Source organism: Neophocaena asiaeorientalis, unplaced genomic scaffold (genome assembly GCF_003031525.2).
Source record: "Neophocaena asiaeorientalis asiaeorientalis breed wild unplaced genomic scaffold, Neophocaena_asiaeorientalis_V1.1 scaffold251, whole genome shotgun sequence".
Taxonomy (NCBI): Eukaryota; Metazoa; Chordata; class Mammalia; order Artiodactyla; family Phocoenidae; genus Neophocaena; species Neophocaena asiaeorientalis.
Window position 1 is genome coordinate 6,234,291 of NW_020173377.1, and position 27,682 is coordinate 6,261,972.

At 45.7% G+C, this 27,682-nt stretch overlaps 3 protein-coding genes and 1 non-coding gene across 10 annotated transcripts in view; 3 read left to right on the forward strand and 1 right to left on the reverse strand.

Annotated features, from left to right (window-relative positions):
- The window catches only part of ABHD6 (abhydrolase domain containing 6, acylglycerol lipase), a 49,308-nt gene extending 37,067 nt beyond the window's left edge, over positions 1 to 12,241 (forward strand). For all 4 annotated transcript variants that reach the window (XM_024746375.1, XM_024746373.1, XM_024746376.1 and 1 more), the window contains exons 7-10: positions 2,367 to 2,524; positions 5,746 to 5,800; positions 6,011 to 6,111; positions 11,115 to 12,241. In XM_024746375.1, the coding sequence (XP_024602143.1) occupies positions 2,367 to 2,524; positions 5,746 to 5,800; positions 6,011 to 6,111; positions 11,115 to 11,291 (491 nt within the window). In that variant the 3' untranslated portion in view covers positions 11,292 to 12,241. The remainder of the gene's footprint in view (positions 1 to 2,366; positions 2,525 to 5,745; positions 5,801 to 6,010; positions 6,112 to 11,114) is intronic.
- LOC112400636 (U6 spliceosomal RNA) lies at positions 319 to 423 on the reverse strand. The gene has a single exon (XR_003003442.1). It is a non-coding gene; the product is annotated as a U6 spliceosomal RNA (small nuclear RNA).
- A 6,739-nt stretch (positions 12,242 to 18,980) lies between the features above and the next one.
- RPP14 (ribonuclease P/MRP subunit p14) lies at positions 18,981 to 26,961 on the forward strand. Of its 4 annotated transcripts, none has more exons than XM_024746503.1 (6): positions 18,981 to 19,276; positions 22,072 to 22,169; positions 22,270 to 22,354; positions 25,051 to 25,127; positions 25,808 to 25,886; positions 26,338 to 26,961. In XM_024746503.1, exons 2-6 carry the CDS (start codon positions 22,093 to 22,095, stop codon positions 26,392 to 26,394), a joined length of 375 nt encoding a protein of 124 aa, XP_024602271.1. In that variant the 5' UTR covers positions 18,981 to 19,276; positions 22,072 to 22,092; the 3' UTR covers positions 26,395 to 26,961. The 4 variants fall into 4 exon arrangements, with proteins under 4 accessions (XP_024602271.1, XP_024602273.1, XP_024602274.1 ...); XM_024746505.1 differs by having other exon boundaries at positions 19,154 to 19,276; positions 22,051 to 22,169; XM_024746506.1 differs by lacking the exon at positions 18,981 to 19,276 and adding an exon at positions 19,337 to 19,558 and having other exon boundaries at positions 22,051 to 22,169.
- On the forward strand, positions 22,072 to 27,345 carry HTD2 (hydroxyacyl-thioester dehydratase type 2). The gene is made up of 5 exons (XM_024746502.1): positions 22,072 to 22,169; positions 22,270 to 22,354; positions 25,051 to 25,127; positions 25,808 to 25,886; positions 26,338 to 27,345. Exon 5 carries the CDS (start codon positions 26,513 to 26,515, stop codon positions 27,017 to 27,019), a length of 507 nt encoding a protein of 168 aa, XP_024602270.1. The 5' UTR covers positions 22,072 to 22,169; positions 22,270 to 22,354; positions 25,051 to 25,127; positions 25,808 to 25,886; positions 26,338 to 26,512; the 3' UTR covers positions 27,020 to 27,345.
- Positions 27,346 to 27,682: the final 337 nt, after the last annotated feature.

The window sequence follows — 27,682 nt, forward strand, 5'->3', positions numbered from 1 at the left end:
GCACAGGCTCTAGGCACGGGGGCTTAGTAGTTGTGGCTCCCAGGCTCTAGAGCGCAGGCTCAGTAGTTGTGATGCACAGGCTTAGTTGCTCCACGGCATGTGGGATCTTCCCAGACCAGGGCTCGAACCCGTGTCCCCTGCATTGGCAGGTGGATTCTTAACCACTGCGCCACGAGGGAAGTTCCACAAGATTTTTTTTGTTTTAATCAACAAACTTCAGTTTCTCTGTTCTTACAGGTATTCATGTCAACTTGAGCTGTAACGTGTCCCCTGAAATTATGATCTGAAGTTGGATTTTTATTTTTTTATTTTTATTTTTAAAATATGGTACTTCATGAATTTGCATGTCATCCTTGCATAGGGGCTATGCTAATCTTCTCTGTATTGTTCCAATTTTAGTATATATGCCCCTGAAGCGAGCACTAAAGTTAGATTTAAAATTTTTTTAATATATATAAGCCTTCAAACTTGGATTTACAGTGTGTTAGTGAGAAAAATCTTAATTTTTCTCTCTTCTTCCTTCACTTGCTCCCCTCCCCACCCCCGGTACTTTATTGGAGTGTGGTTTACACATAATAAATTGTTCAGATTTTTAGTGTATATCTCAGTGACTTTTTACATATGTAATTCTTATCCAGATCGATTTAGTATGCCCATTTTATAGGTGGGAACATAGAAGTAATTACATTAGTGCTGGAGCCAGGATAGGGACTGACCCTAGGCTGTCTCACTCCAGAGCCCAAGCTGTGGTTTTGAGGGGAAGTCCTTTCACATTCACTACCTCTTTTATATGTAACTCATACTCATTACCTCCTTTACCCGGTAGAATCCAGCCATGAATTGAACTTGTACACCTTCCACTGAAACATAACTGAATTTACCTTTGAAATCTTTTACTTACTCTGAAAGTTCAGTTTTCAGGTCTTTTAAGCTCATTGAAATCAAAGGCAAGCTCCCAAAGGGTTTTCTCTTCTCCTTTTCCCAAGCACTGTGTCTGAAATCATTTAGTCTTATAAAGTTTGAGAATTGGAGGAATAGCCCCTCTGGAAGGTTATATAGATTTTAAATCACTTACGGAAGGTCAGATCTTAAATCACTTATGAAAGGTCTTTTTTGAGTTTATGTTCATTTGCTCAGAGAAAGAGTTTTACCCCCGAGTTTCCATTAGAAGTTTAGAATTACACTTGTTTATATACGAAAACGAAAAGATACGCTTTTTTTACTTTGAAATAATTTTACATTACAGAAATGTTGCAAAGATAGTACAGAGAGGCCCACATGCCCTTCACCCAGTTCTCCCCTTTAACAGCTCATGAACCTCAGTAAATTTGTCACAACTAGGAAACCAACACTGGTTCATTACTGTTAACTAAACTCCAGGCCCTATTTGGATTTTACTAGTTTTTCCACAAATGTCCTTTTCTGTTCCAGGATCCAATTCAGGCTATGCCACATGACATTGAGTTTAGGATTATTTTTAAAGCAGAAGGAAATAGATCATGTAATCTGCCCATGGCCATCATGAGAGCCGCACGATCCCCATGTTAGATTTAGAGGAGTTGCTGAATATAGGAGTTTTATAAAGTGTGGATTTCTGTGGCACAGTATGGATGCCACTGCCTCTCTTGCAAAGCTCTAGCTCTTCAGCTAAGTTAAACACCTGGAAATTTGCTCAGTGTTGGAAATGAAATTAGCTTTACCCTCCTGTATACGTCAGCTCATGTGAACTCTTGGTGTCGTGCTTCAGGTGATAGAAAATAATGGTCAATCTGAAAGCTGTTCCAGCTCAGGATCGCCTCATGCTCCCCTGGAGGAGGAGGGACTATGTGGGGGACAGCTCACAAGGGCACTCATTCTCGCTGTGTTTATGGATTGACCCCAAATAGGAGATTATTAAGCGGGTCCAGGCGGACGGAAGGAGTAGTCAGTCGCTCCAGTCCAGTCATGCATTTCACCAGGTCTCCTCTCAACCATACGGATGTGAAAGGGGCTCAGGCAAGCTGTCTTCTAGACTGGTGCTCCTTAAACTCTATCCTACGTATGAATCCCCTGGCAACTTTAGTGAGATTCTGATTTAAGAGACTTAGGGGAAAGGCTGAGATGCTGCATTTCTTATGGGCTCCCAGTACTGCTGGTCCATGGACCACAGTTTGAGTAACGAGCCCCTAAAGTATTCTGAAGAATTTTTTTCTCAAAGTGTGGTTCTTACTTTGAGCAAGGATGTCAGTACCAATGAAAAAGAAATCTACTGGTGAAAAACACCAGGAATATATTAGTTCTGGGCTGATACTAGAAGTTCTCTATCTAAAATGGGGTTTGGTAAGAAGGTAGATATATTGCCAAGCTGTTTGGTTTGAATCCCACAGGTCTGCAGTACTCAACTGATAATCAGTTTGTACAACGGCTCAAAGAACTGCAGGAGTCGGCCGCCGTAGAGAAGATTCCCTTGATCCCATCCACTCCAGAAGAGATGAGTGAAATGCTCCAGCTCTGCTCCTATGTCCGCTTCAGGGTGCCCCAGCAGGTAACGTGGTCCCAGCAGCAGTGTGCCTGCCCTCTGTCCAGGGCTCAGGTGGCCAGTACCTGCTTTCTCCTTGCGTTCCTGCCTTGTACTCACCTGTTCATTCATTCAACAAGTATCTGTATCATGCCCATGATGTATCCGGCACTGTGCTTGAGCACCGTGGGGAGTAAATAAGTCAGAGAAGGTTCCTGGGCAGATGCAGGCCAGTGGGGGAGGCAGACAATTAACAAGAAGACAAATAATTACAAATTGTAATAAGTATTATAGAGGAAATGAAGATGGTGCAGTGATTGAAAACAGGGGAAGCCGGAGAAGCTTTGATAAGCCTCTGTGAGACAGCAGCATGGGCAGCGATGGATAAAACACAGTCAATTCAAGATGCTGGAAGGAGGCCAGGGTGACTGGAGCCCAGAGGGTGAGGGAAAGAATGGGTTGAGAAAAGGTTGGAAAGGGATTCTGGAGCTGAATCAGAGATTCTTATTTTTTAAAAAATCTCAGGACCCCTTTACACTCTTAAGAATTATTGAGAACCCCAATGAGCATTTGTTTATAGAGGTTATAACTATTGATATTTACCATATTAGAAATTAAAACTCAGAAGAACTTAAAACACAAGGATACACAGCACTTATTTCATTAGCCTTCAGAATGATGACATTATCCCTCATTATGTAGGCTCTGAACATCAGTATGCTTTAGAGAGAATGAAAGTGAAAAAGACAAGTGACATTTAGTGTTGTTATGAAAATAGTTTGACGTCTTGGACTCCCAAGAACCTCTTTGAGAACCACTGGGCTAGATCATGTAGGACCTTATAGGTTATGGGAAGGAGACTGGAGTTTTTTCTAAGTACAATAAGAGAAACAATGAAGATTGTAGGTGAGCACAGACAGAAGCAGAGAAACCCATTAGGGTGCTGTTGTGGCTTGGAGATGAGGGTGGTGTAGACTGGGGTGGTGAGATGAGGGTGGTGTAGACTGGGGTGGTAGCAGTGGAGATAAGACCGGAGAAGCTTTGGAAGGAAGAAGACAGGACTTACTGGCAAATTGGAATGAAATATGAGGGAAGGTGAGGAGTCCTGGATGACTTTCTGGTACTTCAGTTGGATAAAGGTAGTGTTTTCTGAGTAAGAGAAGGAGACGGACGGTGGGCTCGAGTGATAAGCTAAGAGCTCCATTTTGGATGTTTGAAGTTCAAGTTCCCTGTGAGACCATCAAGTGCAGGTGTCAAGTAGACAGTTGGCTATACAGGTGGAGCTGAGGAAAGTCTGGCCTGGAGTTGTACAGTTAAGGCCATCAGCCAATGATGATATTAAAGGTCTTGGGTGTAAATGAGGTTGTGTAGCGAAAGTGTGGGGAAAACCAAGAGAGGAAAGTGTGGGGAAAACCAAGAGAGTCTGAGGCTGAGACCTCACAATAGCAAATTATCTCACTCTGTTGCAGGAACTGGACCCTTCCTCGGGGTGGGGTGGGTCCTCCTAGGAGTTGAGAGAATGGGCTCTATTTAGAAGTTGTGAACATGACTCATGCATGGGTGTGGCCCATCTCTGAGGAAGCACCCAGAATCAGATTCTGCGGTATGTTCTATCCATGAAATCCTCTTTTCAGTCGTGACATTGCACTGATCCCCTCTCTACTGATCTCTTTCCAGAATAGAGTGGCCAAACAGGGTTTTAGAAATTTCCATGTTTTGAGTTGTCAGGGATGTGAAAACACTGGGAGAAAATAAATGCAGGTCCCGAAGTCTTTTCTGGAGCACCCGAGCACTCAGCCCATTGCGTCACATTGTGTTATGGTCGTCTGTTTGCTTGTTTGTGTCTTCCATTCTTACCTCTGTAAGAGCAAGGACTCTGTCTTTGGCTGTTCTTGCATGAGGTAGCTCCTAGGTATAGATTCGATGGATCAGTGGATGGGAGGAAGCCAGGATAATGCAGGGATGGAGAATGGATGTGTAGGAAGATACAGGATAGATGGATGCATGAACTGTTGCATGAACTGATGTATGTGCATGCATCGATGATTTAGGGATGGTGAAAATAGCTGGATGGCTGAATGCTTGGTTGGATGGATGGGAAAATGTCTGGAGATAGCAGGGATGGAGGGTGGATGGATTGGTGGATGCAGGATAGATGGATACATGGGTAGGCATATGCATATATGATTCAGAGGTGCAGGATGGATAGGTGATGGAGGATGGATGGGCAGATGCAGGATAAGTGGACACATGGATAGACATGTGCATGTCTGAGTCAGAGATGCAGGATGGATGGGTAGTTGGGTAGGTGGAGGATGGATGGATGGAAGATGGATAGATGCATGAGTGCAGGATAGATAGTAGAACAAAGAAAATGTCTGATGCTTAGCACTGTGTGTTGGACAGCTTGCCATTGGTCTCACCTGTGGGCTTCCACTTCCCGAGTAGTCAGATTCTGTCATGCTCCAGCGCTTTAGTCCAGAGCAGTTACGGCAGGATCTTCCCACTTCAGTCAGTGCACAGGACTCCTGAGAGTGCAGTTAAGGGGTTCAGACCATTCCCAGGGAGATGAGAGGAGTGATGGCTGATAATGTGAGCCCTGGACACTACCTCAAGAACCCTGAGGCGGGGGAAGAGGCGGGCCGTGTTCCTTCTGGCCACAGTACCTCTCTGGGCCCATCTCGCAGGTCCCGGAGGCCTGTCCTGTCCACCTGTGCTACTGCCTCACCGCCCGCGGCAGGGAGGGCCAGGGCAGTGTCACACAATGAGCACAGGACGCTGGAAGCCTTCCCACAATTTCCGCATTAGTTTATTTCTTCATTGTTTGAGAGGCCCTTCATCCCCAATGGTTTAATGTTTTTTAAATAGACCTGTTTTGCATTGGGTATTACTGAATAATTACTTGATATTATTTCCATCCTGATTGTGTCTCAGGCTAAGCGGAGATTTTCTCAAAGGTAAAGCAGCTATCAGGCCATCTCGGGTGTATTTTACATGCCGCAGGGGACCTTTGGCTTCACAGTATTACCAAAGTTCCTTTCTAATGAGAAAGAAAAAAGCCACTTATGAACCTGACTCCCCATTACATTGCATGATAGTACATCATGGGAATTTGGAGGACCAGGCCCTACAGACATTGACAATGCCCTAAACTGCTGGACTTCTTTTCCTTCGTTGTCCCAGACCCATGTGAGGCCTGAGGATATGAATCTTCCCTTGCCTTCTGACTTTGGGTTATTTATCCTCAGATCCTGCAAGGCCTTGTCGACGTCCGCATCCCTCATAACAATTTCTACCGAAAACGTAAGTAGCCCTGCGTTAAGCTCTCTGAACTTGTGTGACAAGTCAAGCTTTATGGGTGGCTGGCTCTTTTTTCTTACATTTCTGAGACTGACAGTTTTCTGGGGCCCCTCAAGAAAAAAAGCAGTGGCTTAGACTCAAAGACTGTCTATACTCGGTGGTGTCCACAGCACAGCCCAGCACGCACTCACTTTATTTTCCTTCTCTCAAAAGTGTTTTTGGAGATCGTCAGTGAGAAGTCGAGATACTCCCTCCATCAGAACATGGACAAGATCAAGGTCCCAACGCAGATCATCTGGGGGAAACAAGATCAGGTATGTAGCGTGTCCCTGTGACCTCCTGTATCAGTCACACCGGGCTCTGAGGAAAAGCTAGAGGTCATTTACAATGGGAGCCTGGCTGGTTTCTGATCCCAGGAAGAGGTGGCACACAGCTGGTCCAGGTGCCAGTGTTCACGGGGAGCAATCATTCTGTGAACTGAGAGCAATGACATTGACCTCTTAAAATGTAAGGCAATTTTTTTTTTTAAACATGCTTACAAGCTTTATTTTATAAATGTATTTATTTTATTTTTTTATTTATTTTTGGCTGCGTTGGGTCTTCATTGCTGCGCGCGGGCTCTCTCTAGTTGCGGCGAGCGGGGGCTACTCTTCATTGTGGTGCTTGGGTTTCTCATTGCGGTGGCTTCTCTTGTGGCAGAGCACGGGCTCTAGGTGCGCAGGCTTCAGTAGTTGTGGCTCACTGGCTCTAGAGCGCAGGCTCAGTAGTTGTGGCGCATGGGCTTAGTTGCTCCACGGCCTGTGGGATCTTCCCGGACCAGGGCTTGAACCTATGTTCCCTGCAGTGGCAGGAGGATTCTTAGCCTCTGAGCCACCACGGAAGCCCGTAAGGCAATTTTAAATCATTTTTGCAAATTATTTTTCTTAAAGCCGTATAATCAAATGGTACATAAAACTTCAAAGAGTACAAAAAGATTTATAATGCGAACTTGGTCTCTTTAACATTCCAGATCCCAATTCCCATTTCTTTGAGGCCACACTTACAGTCTTGTGTATATTTCTTAAATTTTCTAAGGCAGGAGTTGGCAAACGTTTTCTGTAAGGGGGCTGGTAGTAAATATTTGCAACTTTGCTGGCAATAAGTTCTCTGTCACATCTACTCAACTGTGCTGTGTGTTGCAAAAGCAGATGTGGGGGGGGACATGTAGACAAATGGCAGGCAGAGCTCCAGTGAACCTTTAGTCACAAAACAGGCAGGGGACCATTGTTTGCCCGCTCCTATTCTAAGCATATATCAATATGCGTAAATAAGTTTATCTGTAAGTTTTCCAAACATGCTATATATATACTATTTTGCACCTTAGTTCACATATATAAGAAAGATACACCTTGGAAACCACTTCACATCAGCCCATACAGATCTACTCATTCTATTTTTAAAAATATTTTATTTTGAAATAATGACAAATTTATAGAAGAATTGTAGAAATAGTACAGAGCACTCCTACATTGCTTTACCACATCTCATCTGTTGTAACTGCTTTATTGAAATATAATTCACATGCTGTAAAATTCACCTTGTGCACCCCACTGCAGCCCATTCGTAGAACACTTCTGTCACTCCCCAGAGTTCCCTCTTGCCCATTTGCAGTTAATCTCCATTCCTATCCCAGCCCCGTGCAACCACTGATCTGTTTTTTGTTTCTGTAGTTTTGCCTAGAATATAGTTTTCTAGAATTTTCATAAAATGGTATCGTATTGCATGTAGTCTTCTACGTCTGGCTTCTTTCACTCCAGCATAATGTTTCTGAGGTTCATCCATATTGTTGCATATACCAGCCGTTTGTTCCTTTTTATTGCTGAGTGTCATTCCATGGTATGTGTGTACCACATCTTATTTATTACCAACTTTTTAACAGTTGCCACACTGGCTTCATCATCCTTATCTAGATAGATCTAGAAATATGTATTTTTGGACCATTTGGAGTAGGTTGCTTACATTCTATACCTTTACCCCCAATATTTCAAGGTTTGTTTACTGCAAACCAGGATATTCTCTCACGTAATCACAGTACATTGTCACATTTAGGAAGCTTAACGTTGATGCAATAGCTTTTAACTAATCTACAGTCCATATTGCAAATTTATTTGTTGTTTCAATAACGTCCTACATAGACCCCTCCTCCTGCCCCCTGAACCAGGATCACATACTGCATGTCATGTCTCTTCCATCTCCTTTTTTATGAAATGTTTCCCTCAGTCTGTCTTTATCTTTTGTGACATTGAGATATTTGAAGAGGGCAGGCCAATTATTTTACAAAATGTTCCTCAGTTTGAGTTTTTTGCTCTTTCCTCATGATTAAATTCAGGCTATATATCCCTGCCATATATCCCTTATCTCATGGGTCATAAGATATCACATCCTCAGAGGGACAGTGTCTTTCTGCCACTGGGTGATAGGGATTTTTTTTTTTTTGGCCACGCTGTGTGGCATGTGGGATCTTAGTTCCCCAACCAGAGGTTGAACCCATGCCCCCTGCGGTGGAAGCACAGAGTCTTAACCACTGGACTGCCAGGGAAGTCCTGGTGATGGGAATTTTGATTGTCTGGTCACGACGTCTTGTTTTCTTCATCTAGACTAATTGTTTCTCCCCTGGCAACTGATAAGCAGTCTCGGGGGAGGCACTTTGAGACTGTGCAGATATCCTGCCCCTCATCAAACATTCCCCTTAGATTTATCATTTGTGAATGATCCTTGCCCAAAACAAAATTTTGTGTTCTCTTTGGGAGCTGCACAGTACTCCATTATATGGCTCTGCCGCGGTATATTTAACTAGTGCCCTATTGATGGTCACTTAGGTCATTTTCAATTTTGCCATTAAACAACACGTCAGTGAACATCATTATACGTGTGTGTTTGTGGAGTGTTGAGAGCATATCTGAAGGGTCAGTTCTTAAATGTGGAATCGCTAGGTCAGAGGCTTTGTACATTTTTAAATTTTGAGAGGCTTTGTCAGGTGGCTCTCTTAGTTTACTAGGGTTGCTGTAACAACGTACCACAAACTGGGTGGCTTAAACAACAGAAATTGACTGTCTCACAGTTCTGGAGACTGGAAGTCCAAGATCAAGGCGTCAGCAGGTTGGTTCCTCCTGGGAGCTCTGAAGGAGAGTCTGTTCCATGTCCCTCCCCAAGCTTCTGGGAGTTTGCTGGCAGTCTTTGGTGTTCCTTGGCTTATAGACGCATCACCCTCATCTCTGCCTTCATCGTTACATGGCATTCTCCCTGTGCCTATGCATCTCTGTGTTTAAATTTCCCCTTTTTGTAAGATGCCAGTCATACTAGATTAGGGGTCCACCCTGCTCCAGTATAAACTCTTCTTAACTAATTATATCTACAATGACACTATTTCCAAATAAAGTCACATTTTGAGGTTTGGGGGGTTAGGACTTCAACATATAGATTTGGGGAGGGGGCACAATCAACCCATAATAAACCCTCCAAAGAAATACTCATTTATACCCCAGAAGCTCCCCTTTGGTTTGCAACTGTTCTTTAGAAATCATATCTTATTGAAAGTTCTTGGAAAGTTAAAAGCAAGAGGAGACGGTGGGAAATGGAGCCCACAGGCAGACAGAATTACAGTGTCTGTTAAAGCGTATCTGGCAGTCTTCTGCTGTTGACAGTCGTGAGAAAGGAAATCAGAGTAAAGCTTTCCCCGTTGAGACAGCTCCCCTGTGGACACCAAGGTGAAAGCCACCATTGTGAGCCCTGGGCAGGCTGCACATCCCCACTGTATGTGTGTGAAAGCACAGGCAGGAAGTCAGGCTGCACCACAAAGGCTCACGACTGCGGAGGACCCAGAAGAGACTGGGGAGGGGGGAGCCAGGTCTGTGCGCCTGGCGCAGGCGGGGAGGCAGCGGTGGTGGCGTCGTCCGCGTGCAGCCGAGAATGCACAGCACAGGAACGAGGGCATCCAGAGGAGGGAGGCCTCCTGTGCTTTCTTCGCAACAGCCAGGGACTGAAAGCAGCTTTGTGGACGCCTGATAGGAAAAGTGGGACCCAGGCTGGGCCAGCAGGGAGTCATTCAGTCAGAAATCAGAGTCAGAACAATGAAGGCCTTTCTTCATTCTAAAAATCCCAAAGGTGATGTGGGCTCTTGGGGACCAACAGGGAGAGGCGAAATCCTGTCATGCTCCCCATGAGCTGTTCCTTTTTGCATTTTTGCAGCCCAGGGTGCTCTGCATTCTGCTCATCACCCCGCTTCCCAGTGGGCGGCAAATCTTGGTTTTAATGATCTGGGTTGATGAGGCTAAAGCTGAAAAACAGACAGTGCTCGAGTTTGTTGGGGTTTTGCTCTTGCTCTTATGGATGGAGGGGCCCACCTTGTCTGGGATGAGTTGAAGGTGAAAGTGACTAAGAGAAGGGGAGTCAATACAAACCCAACACCAAAGGAGGGTGTTGGGGAGAAAGTCGGTAGGTTGGCGTTAAAGTAGCAAGGTAACCCAGGTGAAAATGAAATTGCGTTGTTCAAAAGGTGTTGGCCCTGGAAAAGTGGTGGCCTCCACGTTGGAAAAGCACTCCCTGTTATTAACAAACTTCAGTGCCGGAGGTCCCACAGCTCAGGGACCCCCCAAAGGACCTTCAGGAGATACTCGTCCAGCTTGTGATAATTAGTCTTCCCCTCTTGCGCGTCTCCTGTGTGGCCTCCCTACAGCTTGGGCTCCCCTAGTCCAGGAGCAGGGTGCGTTCTCCTGGCCCAGCCTGATCACATCACTGGCCGCTGTCCTTGACACAGCCCCACGGCCCCCAGCTGCCCTCAGACTGAGGCCTGGCTCCCGGCGTGGCTGGAAGAGTGGGCCCCCTCTGTCCCACCCCACATCCATCCCCACTCAGGCAGCACCAGGCTCCTTGCTGCCCCCTGCATTTGCCATGACCTCCCACCCTTGGGCTGCTCCCTCTTCCGTGAATTCCCCTCCCGTGTGGTTTCTCGGCTCCCAGGATCCTCCCCCATCAGAGTCCTCGCTACGTCGTGCTGCATTTGTCTGCTGCCCTGTCTGGCTTCTCCACCAGACCGGGATGTCCTCAGGGCAGGGTCTGTGTTTCCACCTCAGTAATGCTGCCCGCGGCACACCTCCTAGCGCCGAGTCGCAGGATAAAACATGAGGCATGTGGTCACTTCCGTCAGAGAGCCACAAGCCCCTACACTGAAGTGACTTCGTCCTAAAAGTCACCCCTGCCAGGCCTGGATGGGAGTTCTGTCCACAGAGCGCACAGGGGTCTGAACCTTTTCCGTCTAGTTTCCTCTCTCATCCTGCAGGTGCTCGACGTGTCTGGGGCGGACATGTTGGCCAAGTCGATTGCCAACTGCCAGGTGGAGCTCCTGGAAAACTGTGGGCACTCGGTGGTGATGGAGAGACCCAGGAAGACAGCCAAGCTCATTGTCGACTTCTTAGCTTCTGTGCACAGCACAGACAACGACAAGAAGCTGGACTGAGGCCCCAGTGGCAGCCTGCACTCCGCACCCAGCGTCCACTCCCATCTCCAGAATCTGACGCAGCCACCACTTCTCAGGGATCCTGCCCCAAATGCGGTGGGAGCGCCAGCGTCCCTGAGGAAGCCAAGTCCTCCAGCCCCAGTCTCTACAGATCCACAGAGCTTCGGGGGCCACGAGGAAAACTCCAAGATGTTTTTCACAAAATGCACATTCACATGGAACGAAATAAGAAAATCCATCCATGAAATCTACCCAGAAGTCTTCAAGTTCATGTCACAAAGCGCCCATATTGGACCATAACCACCGAGGACATTTTCTTAAAGATGTTCCTCACAGACTGAGGCTCGAGGTATTTCTGTTGCTTCTGACACTCTCCCGTGCATGCTCAGTGGCTATTTTAGGAGCGTTAGTCCCCATTCACCAAGCCCCTCCTGTTTATGTCTAATTTAAGTTTACGTAGAGTCCCATATGTGAATGCAGCCCGTCAACTGCAAGACCACGGAGGAACACGGCAGGCTGTAGAAAATATTTACACATGCAGAAGGGCGTGTTCTGCCTTGCCAGCTCTCAGAGCAGCAGAGAACACAGGTGGGTGATTTGACCAGCACCCCTGTGTCAGGTATGTCTTGAGTGAACCCGGGACAGCTGCAGTACAAAGAACACCTGGCAGGGTGGGTTCCCTGGGAATAATTTATTATTTTTTAAAAAGAACTAATAAAGCAATAATGTTCTAGACATCTATCTAAATAATCAGACTCGGGTTCCGCTCCCAAGCACCTCTTTTCTATCTTGCTGTGCTATTGAAAACCCTTGGAAGTGAAATACTAGATTGTAAATGAATTCTGTGAATTCTGTGAACAGTAGTGTGATTGAAAATAAATCTAAACCGCTGTAAAAGTGACCACAACGACATAAAATAAATTTAATAAGTCTAGATCAGCAACATGCAAGTGGTTTCTGGTTTTGGGTGTTTTTTTTAACATCTTTATTGGAGTATAATTGCTTTACAACGGTGTGTTAGTTTCTGCTGTATAACAAAGTGAATCAGCTATACATATACATACATCCCCATATCTCCTCCCTCTTGCGTCTCCCTCCCATCCTCCCTATCCCATCCCTCTACTGGTTTCTGTTTTTAAGCTCTTAATGAAGTGCAATGTTGGCAGATGTTCTGTTAACTTTAAAATGTGTTTTTTAAAGTAAGGCTTGTTCTACAGGCATTGGAAGACCTTGCTTATATGAGTTGCTACTTTCATTTCCAGAAATCATGTTTGCAATTTTTATTCAATTGAAATTATATATCAATTTTTAAAAATTTATTTATTTATTTTTGGCTGTGTTTGGGTCTCTGTTGCTGCGCACAGGCTTTCTCTAGTTGTGGTGAGCGGGGTCTACTCTTCGTTGTGGTGCGTGGGCTTCTCATCACGGTGGCTTCTCTTGTTGCGGAGCATGGGCCCTAGGGCGCATTAGGACTTCAGTAGTTGTGGTGCATGGGCTCAGTAGTTGTGGCTCACGGGCTCTAGAGTGCAGGTTCAGTAGTGTGGTGCATGGGCTTAGTTGCTCTGCTGCATGTAGGACCTTCCCGGACCGGGGATTGAACCAGTGTCCGGCAGGTTCTTAACCCCTGGAAGGCAGATCCTTAACCACTGCGCTACTAGGGAAGTCCTGAAATTATATATCAAAAACAAAAGGCATGAGTCATCAAACTGTTCCTTTTGACTCTCTTCTGTGGCATTTAGGAACCTAAACTCCCCAGGAGATTCACTCTTTCAAATCTTCTTACAGAGTCTGTAGCCATATAGTTCTGGAAATAAAGTGAGAACTTTGGTGAACATTGTGGTCTAAATTGGAATTCAGGACTTGGTCTGAATATTTTAGTTTATCAAGGAAGAGTAGAATATAGATCTTAAAAACAAGAGATGTGAAAATGTGACATCAAACTTGTGGGGTGCAGCTAAAGTTGTGCTCAGAGGGGAATTTATAGGCTGAAATATGTATATTAGAAAAGAAGAAAGGCTAAAAAATAAATAATTTAAGCTTCTATTTTAAGAAGCTAGGGAAAAAAAGTAAATGAATCAAACCTAGAAAAAAATAGAAGGAAATAATACAAATGAGAGCAAAAATCAATGAAGCAGAAAAGAAAGCAGATATTTGACATGTTGCTTGTTCCAGTCTCCCATATTCACCAAAAATTCTGAGTCTAGTAAGGCTCTGGGAGGAGTCAGTCTTGATAGGTTTGGGTAGGGAGAGATGGTTTCCTTGGGGAAGAAGAAGTCTGAAGAAGCCCCACACCTGGGATAACTACCCCAGATCATTAAGCCTGTTAGATGCAGGAATTGTTATGTCCTGGGTTGAACTAAGAATCAGGTCCAAAGGAGCCAGTGCACTGCACCCTCAGTGGGGTCATCCAGAAAGGGGCATGTGCTGGCCATCCCACCTGGAAGGATAGTGGGCAAGGTGTGCAGGACACGGCTTCCACCTGGAAGTGGAAAGCGCTCCACTGTCACTGGTAAGCGTCACTGGAACCCACACCGCCTGCAGTGGAAGCGCAGGGTCTTAACCACTGGACAGCCAGGGAAGTCCCTTGAGAGTTTTGTTTTTTAAATTTGTTTATTTGTGGCTGCACTGGGTCTTCGTTGATGCGCACGGGTTTTCTCTAGTTGTGGCTTGTGGGCTCTAGAGTGCAGGCTCAGTAGCTGTGGCGCACTGGCCTAGTTGCTCCGCGGCATGCGGGATCTTCCCAGACCAGGGCTCGAACCTGTGTCTCCTGCATTGGCAGGCAGATTCTTAACCACTGCACCACCAGGGAAGCCCGAGAGTTGTTTTTGACAAACCTGCAAAGTGGGTTTTCAGGTTTCTCTCTTGGCCCTGCAATTCTGGTCCCGTGCTAGGAAGACTCGAAAGCAGAAAAGCACATGTCCCTCTTGAGCCCCACTTCCTGCCTTTGTGATTATGAAGAGCCTGCTGGTTACTGCCCCACTGGGCAGTCTTTAATGACGGTCTTAGAAAGAAGAAAGGGGTCAATCATCACAGCCCTCCCTCAAAGACTGCCTGAAGCTTCTGAAATAAGAGTGGAAAGCTCCAGGAATCACAAGTGGGCTCTTCCCTCACTGCCTGGAGCAGGGTTGTTGAGGCTGCTAGGGATGGAGCCTCCAGGCAGATGTTGAAGAGGCTGAGGGACCAGCAGTGTTTAGAACTCAATCTGCCCGTTAGTCTGGGCTTCTTGTTCTGGGCAGAAGTGACACCAGGAGTGACTGATGCAAGACATTGGATGGAGCTGCCCATGTGTGTAAGTCTATCTTCTAGTTTGCCATCCCAGGGAAACTTAGTTGTTGCTTTGTCCAAAGGAGGTCCCCAGAAAGTACTGGGAAATTGTAATGTATGTCAGGCCAGGCTGAATCATGTAAATTACATGACTGAATCATGTAAATGTGCCAGACGCTATTCTAAGTGTTTTCCATGCATCACCTTATCAAGCTCTCACACAGCCCTAAAAGGGACATAGGACACTGTGCCCATTTTACAGCCAAGGAGACCAAGGCATGGAGAGGTAAAGTGTCTTGCCCACGCTCACACAGATAACAAATAGAGAGAAGCCTCTTGGTTTATGATTGAAGGTGTCTTGCAAAAACCGTGCTTTCACCGGTTCAGGCAGGAGCTGTCTTGCTCAATTTCCAGCAGAGCCTGGGGCCCTGTTGGCTCGCCTAGACCAGGCCAGTGTGTGGCAGCTTCAACCACAGATCACTGAGGTCACACCTTGGGCCCCTGCATGTGGGATCTAGTTCCCTGACCGGGGATCGAACCCGGGCCCCCTGCATTGCAGGATGAATTCTCTACCACTGGACCACCATGGAAGTCCTTGGGGGTACAAAAGCCTTTCTGTGTTCCCTGTTTCCTGTTTGTAGAAAAAGGCTTTAGTTTTCGAGGCCTTCCCTGAGTTCCTGAAGAGCAGATTCAAGAAGTTACTAATTAGGAAAGTGAGGGAATGCAGAAACAAAGTAGAAGCAGTTAAGAAATAATAGTTCAGTAATAAAACACAGTCCTAGTTCCTCCTGGAGGGATATACAGAACAATCCGACACATATCTTTGAGTTGCTCGGCTGGAACTATGGACCCACCCTACACCCCCTGCAGGTGGAGGATGGTGACTACATGCTGAGCACAGGCACTAGACCCCAGACAGGTTGGAACCAGAAGGCTGATGAATAGGATTCCTGAAGCATCACCTGTTACCTCACCACCAAACAATTGGAAGAAAGTCGTCCACCCTGCAGCCCTCACGTGACCCAAACGTTGCCTTTCAAAGCTCTTCCCTCAAAGCCATTGGAGAGTTTGGGTCTTTTGAGCATGAGCTGCCCCTGCTCCTTGCTTGGCCTTGCCATAAACCTTCCTCTGCTCCAAACTCCGACCTTTCAGTTTGTTTGGCCTCACTGTGCCTCAGGCACATGAACTTGGGTTGACCAAGTCTTTTACTGAAAGTAGCAATTTAGGACTTCCCTGGGGGCGCAGTGGTTCAGAATCCCCCTGCCAATGCAGGGGACATGGGTTCCAGTTCTGGTCCGGGAAGATCCCACTAGCCGCGGAGCAGGTAAGCCTTTGCGCCACAACTACTGAACCTGTGCTCTAGAGCCCACGAGCCACAACTCCTGAGCCCACGTACCACAACTACTGAAGCCCATGTGCCTAGAACCTGTGCTCCGCAACAAGAGAAGCCACCACAATGAGAAGCCCGCGCACTGCAAGGAAGAGTAGCCCCTGCTCACCACAACTAGACAAAGCCTGTGCGCAGCAACGAAGACCCAACATAGCCAAAATAAATTGATTAATTAATTAATTTTCAAAAAGTAGCAATATATTGGGTCTATTTCAGAAATGTTTGCTGAAATACTCTTAGGCTGGGTTCGAGAGCATTTTTTTAAAAAACTCTCATAGTCTCTCTCTGTCTCTTTCCAAGTCTTTCTGTCTCTGTCTCTCCTCCCCCACCCCTTGCCCCATCTCTGTTTCATCATTTTGTCTCATACCCATCTGTCTCCATCACCCACACAGACACTCTTAACAGTTGGAAACCTGATTCTTCTGATCCTTCAACCTTTCAAATCTTCCAGCGTCACTCCTTTAACCATACAGACTGGGCTTTCCCATCAGCCGCTTCTCCCTCCCCCTTTCATCCCTCCCACACTGGATGACGTTCATACAACCCTTCCATTCCTCGAAAGGAGGCAAAAAAGCAGTGCGAGTGGTCACAGATGGCACAGTGGAAATGTCCTCAAGTTACCTGCCGCAGTCAGGGCCAGAGGGCAGCGGTGCTGGGGCTGCTGTCTTGGTATCTCCAGCTACCCTTGGGGCCCAGTGTTGCTCTCTGGGCTGGAGATCACCAGGATGTGGGCCTGGGGTTGCTAGTGCCTGTGATGGGATGAGGGTCTTGTGGGACCATAAGTCTAGTCAGGGTGAGGGAGAGGATGTCCTTTGAGCAACAGGACAGCCCCTCTCTCTTGGCTCCTGGAGGAAACTTTCTTTCCATGGTTTCTGGATCTTTGGTCTCTAAACCCTCAGGACAATGACTAGGAACCTCAGGGCACATGTAGAAGGCTGCCAAGCTCCAGCAGGGGATGAGAGGAGAAGAAGGGATTCTTAGGGGCAGGAAGTGGCACCAAGGTGACAATCCCAGTGACCCAAGGTGAAAGCTGGCTGGGATTGGGTAACTGTTGCTGAAGGGCAACTATTAGTGTGAGTGTAGGTCTGCAGTCCCTTACCACATCTCACAGAGCCAGATGTGATACCGAATTCAGAAACTTCAGACTTTACAGAGGTGGTATTTTATGTATACCATACGTTGTGCAACACCCCCAGTGGGATCTGGGGCAGCTTTACATGATCAAATGCATTCGTATTTCTGCTGTATGCTCTATGCGTATCCACAGCAAATGGGACAAAAGCTATAAAGAGCTTCACCTCAGTTCGGATTAAGCATTATGCCAGATGAGGAAAGATTTGGTTTCTGGATTTTTCTTGGATGTCAGAATTGCAGATAAGGGACAGTGAACCTGCACTCCCTGTCCCCTCTCTCTTACCTTGGTGGGTGGGGGTTGGAGCTGACATCTTGAGGAAGAGTCTGTTCTTCCAAGGTGGAAGGAGAGGCATCCAGATGGGTGTGGTCCATGGCTCCACCTTGTGACCATTAGGGGCAAGTCCTGAATTTTATTTAACAATTATCAGTATTATAAAAGTGATGCCCTGTCACTTTAAAATAAATCACACAAAATGAATGCTAAAACATTGTGAGCATCTCCTATACCCTCCACACAGCCCCACCTGTCTTCCATCAGTCCACTTGGAACCCTTCTAGACATTATACTTATGTATATATGTATGTGCACACACAGACACAGACATGTGTAACTGGATGAGGCAGGTACTGAGCCCAAGTTTGACTGCTTGCCGCTCGAAAGGTCAGTACTCGAGAGACAAGTGTTGGTGAAAAAAGTTGTTTTGTTCAGGAGGCCAGCAACCTGCGAAAATGGTGGACTAATGTCTGAGACCATCTCCTAGTTGTGGGTTAGAGGACGAAGGTTTTAAAAGGGAGTTTCAGGAGTGCACAAGCAGGGGGCTACGTGCAGAACAGCACGGTCAGCTCCAATAATCATCTTGAGATGGGTCGTGCAGTGGTCTGGTCAGTGTCATCTTGGTGTTTTTAATGTGTACTCAATTAGTAATTTACTCCAAGGTTGGTCTGCTTCCACCTCCCTAAGTTCAGCCCCTGGAATTCTCAAACAAGCAAGATTAATTCTCTCGTAGTTAGACATGGAAGGAATTTTGTAGCCGGGAAGGCTCCACAGGGTCCTGCTTGGTTTCAGTCCCCCCTTTTCTTTGCTACCCTTCAATCCTGAGGGGAACAGGGGTGGGACAAGAAAGGGAATAAAGTTTTGGATAGGGAGATTAATCATAAACTTGTCGAGGGAACTCAGTTTTCGGAGAACTCGGTAGGAGTTGAGTGCCAGACACAGGATAGCAGTGGTGAGCCAACAAAGACAAGGCCCCAACCTCATGGGCTTTACACTCAAGTTTTGGCAGCCCCGAGGCCCTCTCCCATGTATACCCCTGACTCATATCACACAATTGGTGGTAATACGGTGCAGTGTGGAGAAAACCATCTGAAGTCAGATGGCCCAATCCACCACTTATAATTGTGATCTTGGGCAAGTAACTTAGCCTCTTGTACCTCAGTTTCCACCTCTGTAAAATGGGGATGATCGTAATAATAGTTACTTTACGACTGTGTGAGAGTTCCATGAGATAACATATATAAAGGTTTTTGCATAGTACCTGACACAAAGTAAGCACTTGATTGTTGAATACACACGATATGTTTCACAAGTGCAGGGGCCATATCGTCTTGTTCCCAGTGCCTAGCACATAATAGGGGCTCAGCAAGTACTTACTCAATAAACGAATAGATGAAACTTGGCTTACATTCGGAAATAGGACCATCTGGGTTTTTTTATGTCAACCCAGACAGAACACCTACTATGTGCTGGGAGCCACAAGAGACACTGAGAACCGGTTCTGTCCTTGGGGATTGCTTTATTTAGGAGATGCTCAGCAGAAGAGACGCTAGATATAAATTTTTTGAACGAATGAAGGCATAGATAAATGATTAAGAAGCACGCTCTCGGGCACAATAAACATGCCCTGAGTCCCTTACCCTATGCAGACATTTGCGCACACGGCTTTCTGCAGCGTGGGCACTAGAGGGCACTAAGCATGGCGAGTCTCAGATTCAGAGTCACGCCTAGGTCCTTAGGAGAATCTCGCGCGGTGACGTCATATCCTCCCTAGACGTCACGCATCCGGGGGCGGGACAGAGAGGAGCCAAACGTAAACACCCCGGAGTTCGGGCCGTAGGCTTCGGGAGAGCTCCAAGTCTTGGTGGATTCTTGCAGGGAAAAGGAGTCCGGGAGGCGTCAGACCAGTCCGACGGAGAGCGGGTAGGCGGATAGCAGGGCGGCTGTTTTCCGGGAGTGGGCTCAGTTGGCCGCACTGGTGACGTATGGACGCGCGCGCCAGGGGCGCATGCGCAAGGCGGAGGGACGGCGGGTAGCGAGAAGCGGTTAGCGGTACCTACCGCTCCGGCCGCGGACGCCAAGGGCTGAAGGCGAGGCTGGGCCGCGAACCTCCCCGGGCTTCTCTACAACGCGGTCTCAGTCGCGGAGGGCGGCTGAGAGGACCGAACGGCACACGTGTGCAGAGCGCATGCGCCCGGCCCCAAGGTGGGCGCTAAATCAGTGACGGACGTTAGTCTAAGAAAGTTGAAGACGACTTGAGCGCCCAACAGTACGGGATCGAGGATTCTGGGTTTTTTTTGTAAATCATTGACTTCGTCCCAAAGTTATATATTGAACGCTTGCTGTATGCGGTGTATTGTTTTAGGTTTTCGGGTAACATCAGAGAACAAGACAGAAAGATGCCTGTTTCTTTTGGAATGTATATTCTAATAGGGTGGGGGAGGGAAGTACGAATAAAGAATAAATGAATTTCACAGTTATGTTAGAGGGTGGTGAATGCTATGAGGAAAAAGTAGAGCAGTGGCATGGGGGGATGACATTAGATCTAAATGCCACTGGAATAAATGGAGGAATGAAATTAAGCAAAGCCATGAAGGAGGCAAGGGAATGAGCCGTGTGGCTATCTGGAGGAAGAGTATTTACAGCATGTGGAAAAGTAGGAGGGAGGCCCAGAGGCGGGAGGGAAAGAGCTAGGAAGCCTGTGTGGTGGGACTGAGCAGGGGAGAGCGGTAGGACGTGGGGTCAAGGTGGTGGGAGGAACCAGTGGTCCAGATCACGGCTGTAAACACTTTGGCTTTACTCTGAAACGGGAATCTTTGCAAGGTTTTGAGCAGAGGAATGATGTGGCTTGGATGGTTTTTAGTAGGGTCACTCAGGCTGCTGTAGAGACTAGATTGGGGAGGGAAGCAGGGACACTTATTACTAGTAGATCAGCTAATGAGCATCACTACAGCCACCAAAAAGGCTGACTTCAAAGATGATGATGACAGCCACCATGGAAGTGCTCACATTTTCCTAGGGAGCCTGGTGAATATGCCTGGCTGTAGGGAGGGTTTCACAAGCATCATCTCCTTTAGTCTCAGGACAACCTGAAGAGGGCAGAGCTATCACTCACCCTGAGGCTCAGCCCTGTCGGAGGTGACTGCTCAATAAACACTTGCTCCTTCAGTCTTTTCTTCTTTTTGTAAAATAAACATAACCTAAAATTTACCATTTTTAACTGTACAGTTCATTGGCATTAAGTACATTCACATTGTTGTACAACTATCACCATTATCCATTTCCAGAGTAGTCCTGCATCCTAATCCCCAGTCCAGCCTCACTCCTCTACCTCAAGCAGCCAACTCCTCTAGGGTAGTCCGTAACACTTAAAAAACACCTATCGTGTGCTGGATAATGAATGGAATGACTGAGGGTCCTGTTCTCCTTGCCCCTTTAGTCGGGGAGACTGGTGATGGGGAAAGAAGCACCAGGTAACTATTGCTGCAGTCCTGAAACCAAAGATAACTCTTGAACATACAGGCCTCACACTACCACCATTTGATCAATCCTGTATTCAGAAAGTGTTGAATACTCTGTGCCAAACTCAGTAAATATTCGTGTTTGTTGAATGGATGTTTGGATGTACCTGCTTGACCCTGACTTCTCATTTTCTCTTAAGGTTGTCATTTGGGAGTAGTTGGAAGTGGGCCCAGAGAGGTTTTTGTAAATGCTGGTCCATAGCTATGTGACCTTGGAAAAGTCCCTTTCCTTAGTTCAGCCTCAGTTTCCTGGTCCCTTTAGTGGGGGAACCAGATATTAAACAAATAGACAATGTTAAGTGATTGTGTAACAAGAGAACCTAACTTAGGGTGTCACAGAAGACCTCCCTGAAGAGGCAGTATTCCTGGAACAGGTGAACTTTAAGCTAAAATTTGAAAGATGAGTAGGAGCTGTCCAGAGTGAGAGTGAGGTAGGAGTGGAGCCAAAGGACAGGGATTCTGTCCAGGGGGACTAGCATGTTCTGAGTTCTTGAAAGTTCCAGATCTGTTAGAAATGGCTTGAGTGTCCGTTCCAGAATTCTTCTTAAGACCTTTGCTGTTTAAGCTCAGTCTTTTGCAGGGCTGCCAAATAGCCCTGTACAGGCCTGGCTTCTAGACAGAGAACAGGCAGATCCAACGTGGGGGGAGGCCAGGAGAACTACCACCCCTCATTCTTCTGTTAATGTTCTATGTTGACAGAGTAAATAAGAAGAGGGTCTTCGGTCCCAGATTTTACTCCTTTACGCTTTTTACTTTTTTTTTTGTATGAATAGGCATCATGCCAGAGTGGTCTTGAGGCAGCTCAGGAGTGGTTGGAATCTCTGCGTGCCTCTGGGCAGGTGTTAGCTATCTTTGTTGAGCCTCAGTGTTCTCTTCTCAAAAATGGGAATACTGATAGCTTTTAGCTCATGGGATCATTTTGAAGACATGACCTAAGTCATGTAAAGTGTTTAGCACAGAGCTGGGTACTCAGTAAGGGAAAATGTTTGCTGGGATTAAATAAGAGTACGGTGGTCTGGCATACATAAAATATAGAAACTTCCATTGTGTCTGTATGGGTAACATCAGTTTGACCAGAATTAGGTAAGTTATTGTACAAAGAGTTCTTTACAAAATCATATAGGTCAAATTCTCATTAAAAAAGTGAAAAATAGCTTGTATCTTGGTAATTTCTAGCCCCCTTGACCCTTCATGTAGGTGTGATCAGCACTGGAAAAGATGCCAGCCCCAGCTGCCGCATATGAAAGAATAGTTTACAGAAATCCCTCTGAGCACCACTACATGAAAGTCCGCCTGTAAGTTCAGTCTCCTGAGTTTTATTTTCGACTACTCTTTTATGAATGTGAATGGCATGAAATTTAATTCAATGCATTTTTTAAAAAATATTTTTTACAGAGAATTTCAAGATCATGGCATTGGACTGAATGCTGCACAGTTCAAACAGCTGCTTATTTCAGCCCTGAAGGACCTGTTTGGAGAGGTATGGAATCACTTGGTAGTTTGAACACTCCTAAGGTCTTTGTAAGACATAGTGAAAGGACACTTTTCCCAACATTATTTTAAAACTTTAAAAGCACATTTGAAATTGCAGAAGCAGACTTGCAGAAGTGATGAGTTTTGTTCTCATATGCCTTCTAGTTGGCAGGAGCTTGTTGGACAAACGTGTAGTGTAGTGCAACTCAGAGTATGGTGTAGACTGGCAACCTGCAAACTGCTGGGGTTTTTGGGGGGTTTTTGCCTGTTGTGGCTTGTACCAGAATGTAAATGAGCACACCGTTTCCTTTACTGAGACAGTCTCCAATGAAAACAAACTGAGCTGAACTAAACAGTGTGCTCACTGATACTGTTGATTTCCACTCTGGCGCAGCTCCTTATCAAGACCAGCACTTTGAGTAGTCTGTTTTCGCATTCAATTGAAAACAAGTAGAGTTTTTTTTTTTTTTAATTTTTATTTATTTGTGTATTTATTTACTTATTTTTGGCTGCGTTGGGTCTTCGTTGCTGCGTGCAGGCTTTCTCTAGTTTCAGTGAGCGGGGGCTACTCTCTGTTGTGCTGCGTGGGCTTCTCATTGCGGTGGCCTCTCTTCCGGACCACAGGCTCTAGGCACGCAGGTCCAGTAGTTGTGGCTCGCGGGCTCAGCAGCCGTGGTGAACAGGCTTAGCTGCTCCGCGGCACGTGGGATCCTCCCGGACCAGGGCTCGAACCCACGTCCCCTGCATTGGCAGGCGGATTCCCAACCACTGCGCCACCGGGGAAGCCCACAAGTAGAGTTTTGAAGAGAGAACAAAGACGGATGATTCTCAGGAAATTATTTCCTGATACATATTCTATCAAATTAAAATCTGTCAAGCACTCATCAAAATAAAAACTTTTACTCTGCAGAAGATTTGGTTCAGAGGCTAAAAAACAGACTACAGACTGGGGGGAAGATATTTGTAAACCACATATCTGACAAAGGACTAATATCTAGAATATATAAAGATCTCTTAAAACTCAGTAGTAAAGAAAAATACCCAAACACTCCAATTAGGAAATGGGCAAAAGTGGGAGTACCTTGGTGGTCTCGTGGTTAGGATTCGGCGCTTTCACCGCGGAGGCTCGGGTCCTATCCCTGGTTGGGGAACCATCCCGTGTGCCGCATGGCGTGGCGCGGTGCAGCCAAAATACAAAAAAAATTCTTAAAAATGGGCAAAAGATATGAACAGACATTTCACTAAAAAGGGTGTACAGTTGGCAAAGAAGCACATGTATGGAAAGATGTTCAGCATCATTAGCCATTAGGGAAATGCACATTAAAACCACAATGATATCACTACACACTTGGCAGAATGACTGAAATGAAAAATAGTGATAACACTAAATGCTGGTGAGGATGCAGAGAAACTAAACCACTCATACACTGCTGGTGGGCATGTAAAATGGTGCAGCCACTTTGGAACAGTTTGGCAGTTTCCTTTAAAAAACTATGGTAGTTGTTTTTAAACTACCCTACAACCCAGCAATTGCATACCTGGCTGTGTATCCCAGAGAAATGAAAACTTATGTCCACACAAAAACGTGTACACAAACGTTCATAGCAGCTTTATTAGTAAGAGCCCCAAAATAGAAATAAGCCACGTTCCCTTCAGTGGGTGAATAGTTAAACAAACTATGGTACATTCATACCGTGGAATATACTCAGTAGTGAAAAGGAATAAACCATAGATACACCTGACAAATTGACGGAATCTCTAGAGAATTACGCTGAGTGAAAAAGCCAATCCCAAAAAGTAATATACTGGGTGATTCCATGTATATAATGCTCTTGAAATAACATAATTATCATAATTATATAATCTAGAGAAAGATAAGTGTTTGCCTGGGTTTAGGGATGAGGAGGAGTGGTGGGTATGGCTGTAAAGGGGGTCGAAGGAGAGAGCCTTGTGATGCTATAGCTCTTTATCTTGATAATGGTAATACTTAAATTAAATTACCTGTATGGTAATATTGCATAGAACTACACATATATACGTGTAAACAAATATGAGTGCATGTATAATTGGCAAAATTGGGATAAGCTCTGATTTATTAATTTCGGTTTTCTGGTTTTGATATTGTACTGTAGTTATGCAAGATGTTGACACTGGGGGAGGCTGAGTGAAGGGTGCATGGAATCTTCCTGCACATTGTTTTTGCAATCTCATGTGACTCTAATTTTTCAAAATAAAAAGTATGAGAAAAAAAAATCCATGCACCCTCTATATGTCAAGTATAAAACCTGGTTCCTGGGGATGTAGTTGTAAACAAACAGACATGGCTTCTGCCTCATGGTCTTGGTTATTTTAATAGGAAACCATCTTGAACAATTAATGGCAAGAATGATGAGTATCTTGAAATAGGAAGTATGTGGGTCCTGTATGTGAAAGAGCGTAGCAAGCAGTTGAGCTTAATCTTGGGAATCAAGGAAGGAGCAATTTAAATGAAGACTTGCGAAAGGTAAAGAGGCCTTAGCAATATGAAGAGGTACAGGAAGAATGTTCCAGGCAGGGGGAAGTTATAAAAAAGCAGGCCCAGTACTCCAATCCATTAAATAAAATACTGATTTTTTGGAGAAGAAAAGCAGTTGACAGAATTAGTTATTAGAGTTCAGGAGTAATGATGATAATAGTCTGCTGACAGCATTATTCCGTACTTAGGTTGATGCTGCTTTACCCTTGGACATTCTAACCTACGAAGAGAAGACCTTGTCAGCCATCTTGAGAATATGCAGCAGGTACGACAGACAGTGGAACACTTCTAGTTTAACAGAGCAGAGACGGATGGCAAAAAAAGAGCAAAGGTGCTCTCTTCTGAGAATGAGAAGAATTTTGTCATTGTGAACTCCAACCAGCTTTTGGAAGTTTAAATTGGGGAGAATATGAACATTCATCCACCAGGAACTTACAACCTAGAGAGCCAAACTTGTGATTTGCTTACAACTATAATGTTTCCCAATTGATAGTCAGGGTTGCAAACTCAGAAGTGTATATTTTAGAAACATTCCTGATTGAGGTTCGTTTTTTTCTTTGCCTTTGACATACTGTGCTTTTATTTTTTATTTTATTTATTTATTTATTTATTTTTGCGGTACGTGGGCCTCTCACTGTTGTGGCCTCTCCTGTTGCGGAGCACAGGCTCCGGACGCACAGGCTCAGCGGCCATGGCTCATGGGCCCAGCCACTCCGCAGCATGTGGGATCTTCCCGGACCGGGGCACGAACCCGTGTCCCCTGCATCGGCAGGTGGACTCTCAACCACTGCGCCACCAGGGAAGCCCTGTGCTTTTATTTTTAAAGTTTTCTTATTTTAAATAGGTTTTCTGGTAGAAACTACTTTCTGGACCATCACAAACAAAATTACTAGGGAGATGTTGCAGGGACAAATCTTTACTTACGCTTTCTCGATCTTTCTGTAGTGGTCTTGTCAAATTGTGGAGCTCTTTGACCCTGTTAGGATCCTATAAAGGCAAGAAATGTGCTTTCAGAGTGATTCAGGTAAAGACCATTCCTTCACATATTCCAAATGAGCTGAGTAGTAGACCAGACTACTTATTAATATGTGTCTCATTTTTGCGCTTGCATAAACCTAGTGTTGTTAACATCATCCAGCTGGGAGGGGAAAATTCAGGGCTTCATTAATTACAAAGATGTGAGACAAAGCACTTAGGTTTTAAATTTTATGGGGGAGGTTTGGGGATAAAACTTGGAACACCTGTGGAAAAGTCTTAACTTTTGTTGCTTAATGCCTAGCGCCTAATGTATTGGCATGCTCTTTCTGAGTTTATCATGGCCACTTATTTATCTAAGGCTAGCTGTCAGGATGCTCTTTAAAATGCTACTACCTCAATTTGGCTTATCCTATAGAATAGGGCATGTTTCTACACTGTACTGTGTTGCAGTGCAGTTTTCTCCTGATACTGCCTTAAACTTTTTCTTTCTCTTATAGGTTTCTCCATTTCTCCTTGCATTATCTGGTAACAGTAGAGAACTAGTATTGAATTGAATAGTCTTCAATTTCAGAAGTATTCCTCACTCTCAAAAGTACATTTTGGTGCCAGCATAATGTATGAAGACTGAAACAGCCTAAAAGCTCCTGTTGATGGAATTTGAGACCTCTGAAGATGCTCCCAGTAATTTCTAGCCATCGCCTTTGGTGGGGTAGGCTTCAGAGGAGTATCTGCCTGAACCAAGCAGTGCTAAACAGGCAGCACTTACAAAATGTGCACATCAGAGTTGGAGACCGGGCTGAACTCAGTAGGGCCTTCACACAGAGGGATGTGGCTGTCTTCTCAGAATTAACAGGGGATGTCAATCCTTTGCATTTGGATGAAGATTTTGCAAAACACACCAGATTTGGAAAGACGATTGTACATGGAGTTTTGATCAATGGACTTATTTCAGCTCTCCTAGGTACTAAAATGCCAGGGCCAGGCTGTGTATTTCTTTCCCAGGAAATTAACTTTCCAGCGCCTTTATATGTTGGGGAAGTTGTTTTAGCTTCTGCAGAAGTGAAAAAGCTGAAGCGGTTCCTTGCTATTATTGCAGTGTCATGTTTTGTACTAGAAAGTAAGAAGACTGTTATGGAAGGCTGGGTTAAAGTTATAGTCCCAGAAGCTCCCACATCCTGAAATATGTCTTTAAAGATGCAAGTTCAGACATCAGTGTTACTATTACTGAACAGCCTCTGAGGAGAACAGGGATTGCTGTTCTTCACCAAGGAGGGGCTGATGGACCCATAAACCTACATTGGTGGAGGGGAGCTGATAGAGGGGTGTTCCATTGTCCACTTATGCTTTGGCCTTATGCATCACACAGGCTTAAGTATATTTATCATCTGTCTATAGGGAATTCCCTGATGGTCCAGTGGTTAGGACTCTGGGCTTTCACTGCCACGGGTGCGAGTTCAGTCCCTGGTTGGGGAACTAAGATCCCGCAAGCTGTGTGACACAGCCAAAAAAAAAAAACCAAAGAAAAAGTGACTAGACGAAATCAGAGGTGGGCTTCCTTGGTGGCACAGTGGTTAAGAATCTGCCTGCCAGTGCAGGGTTCATGGGTTCGAGCCCTGGTTCAGGAAGATCCCACATGCGGTGGAGCAAGTAAGTCTGTGCACCACAACTGAGCCTGCGCCGTAGAGCCTGTGAGCCACAACTACTGAGCCCGTGTGCCACAACTACTGAAGCCCACACCTAGAGCCCGTGCTCCGCAGCAAGGGATGCCACCGCAGTGAGAAGCCCGAGCACCACAACGAAGAGTAGCCCCTGCTCTCTGCAACTAGAGAAAGCCCGCGCGCA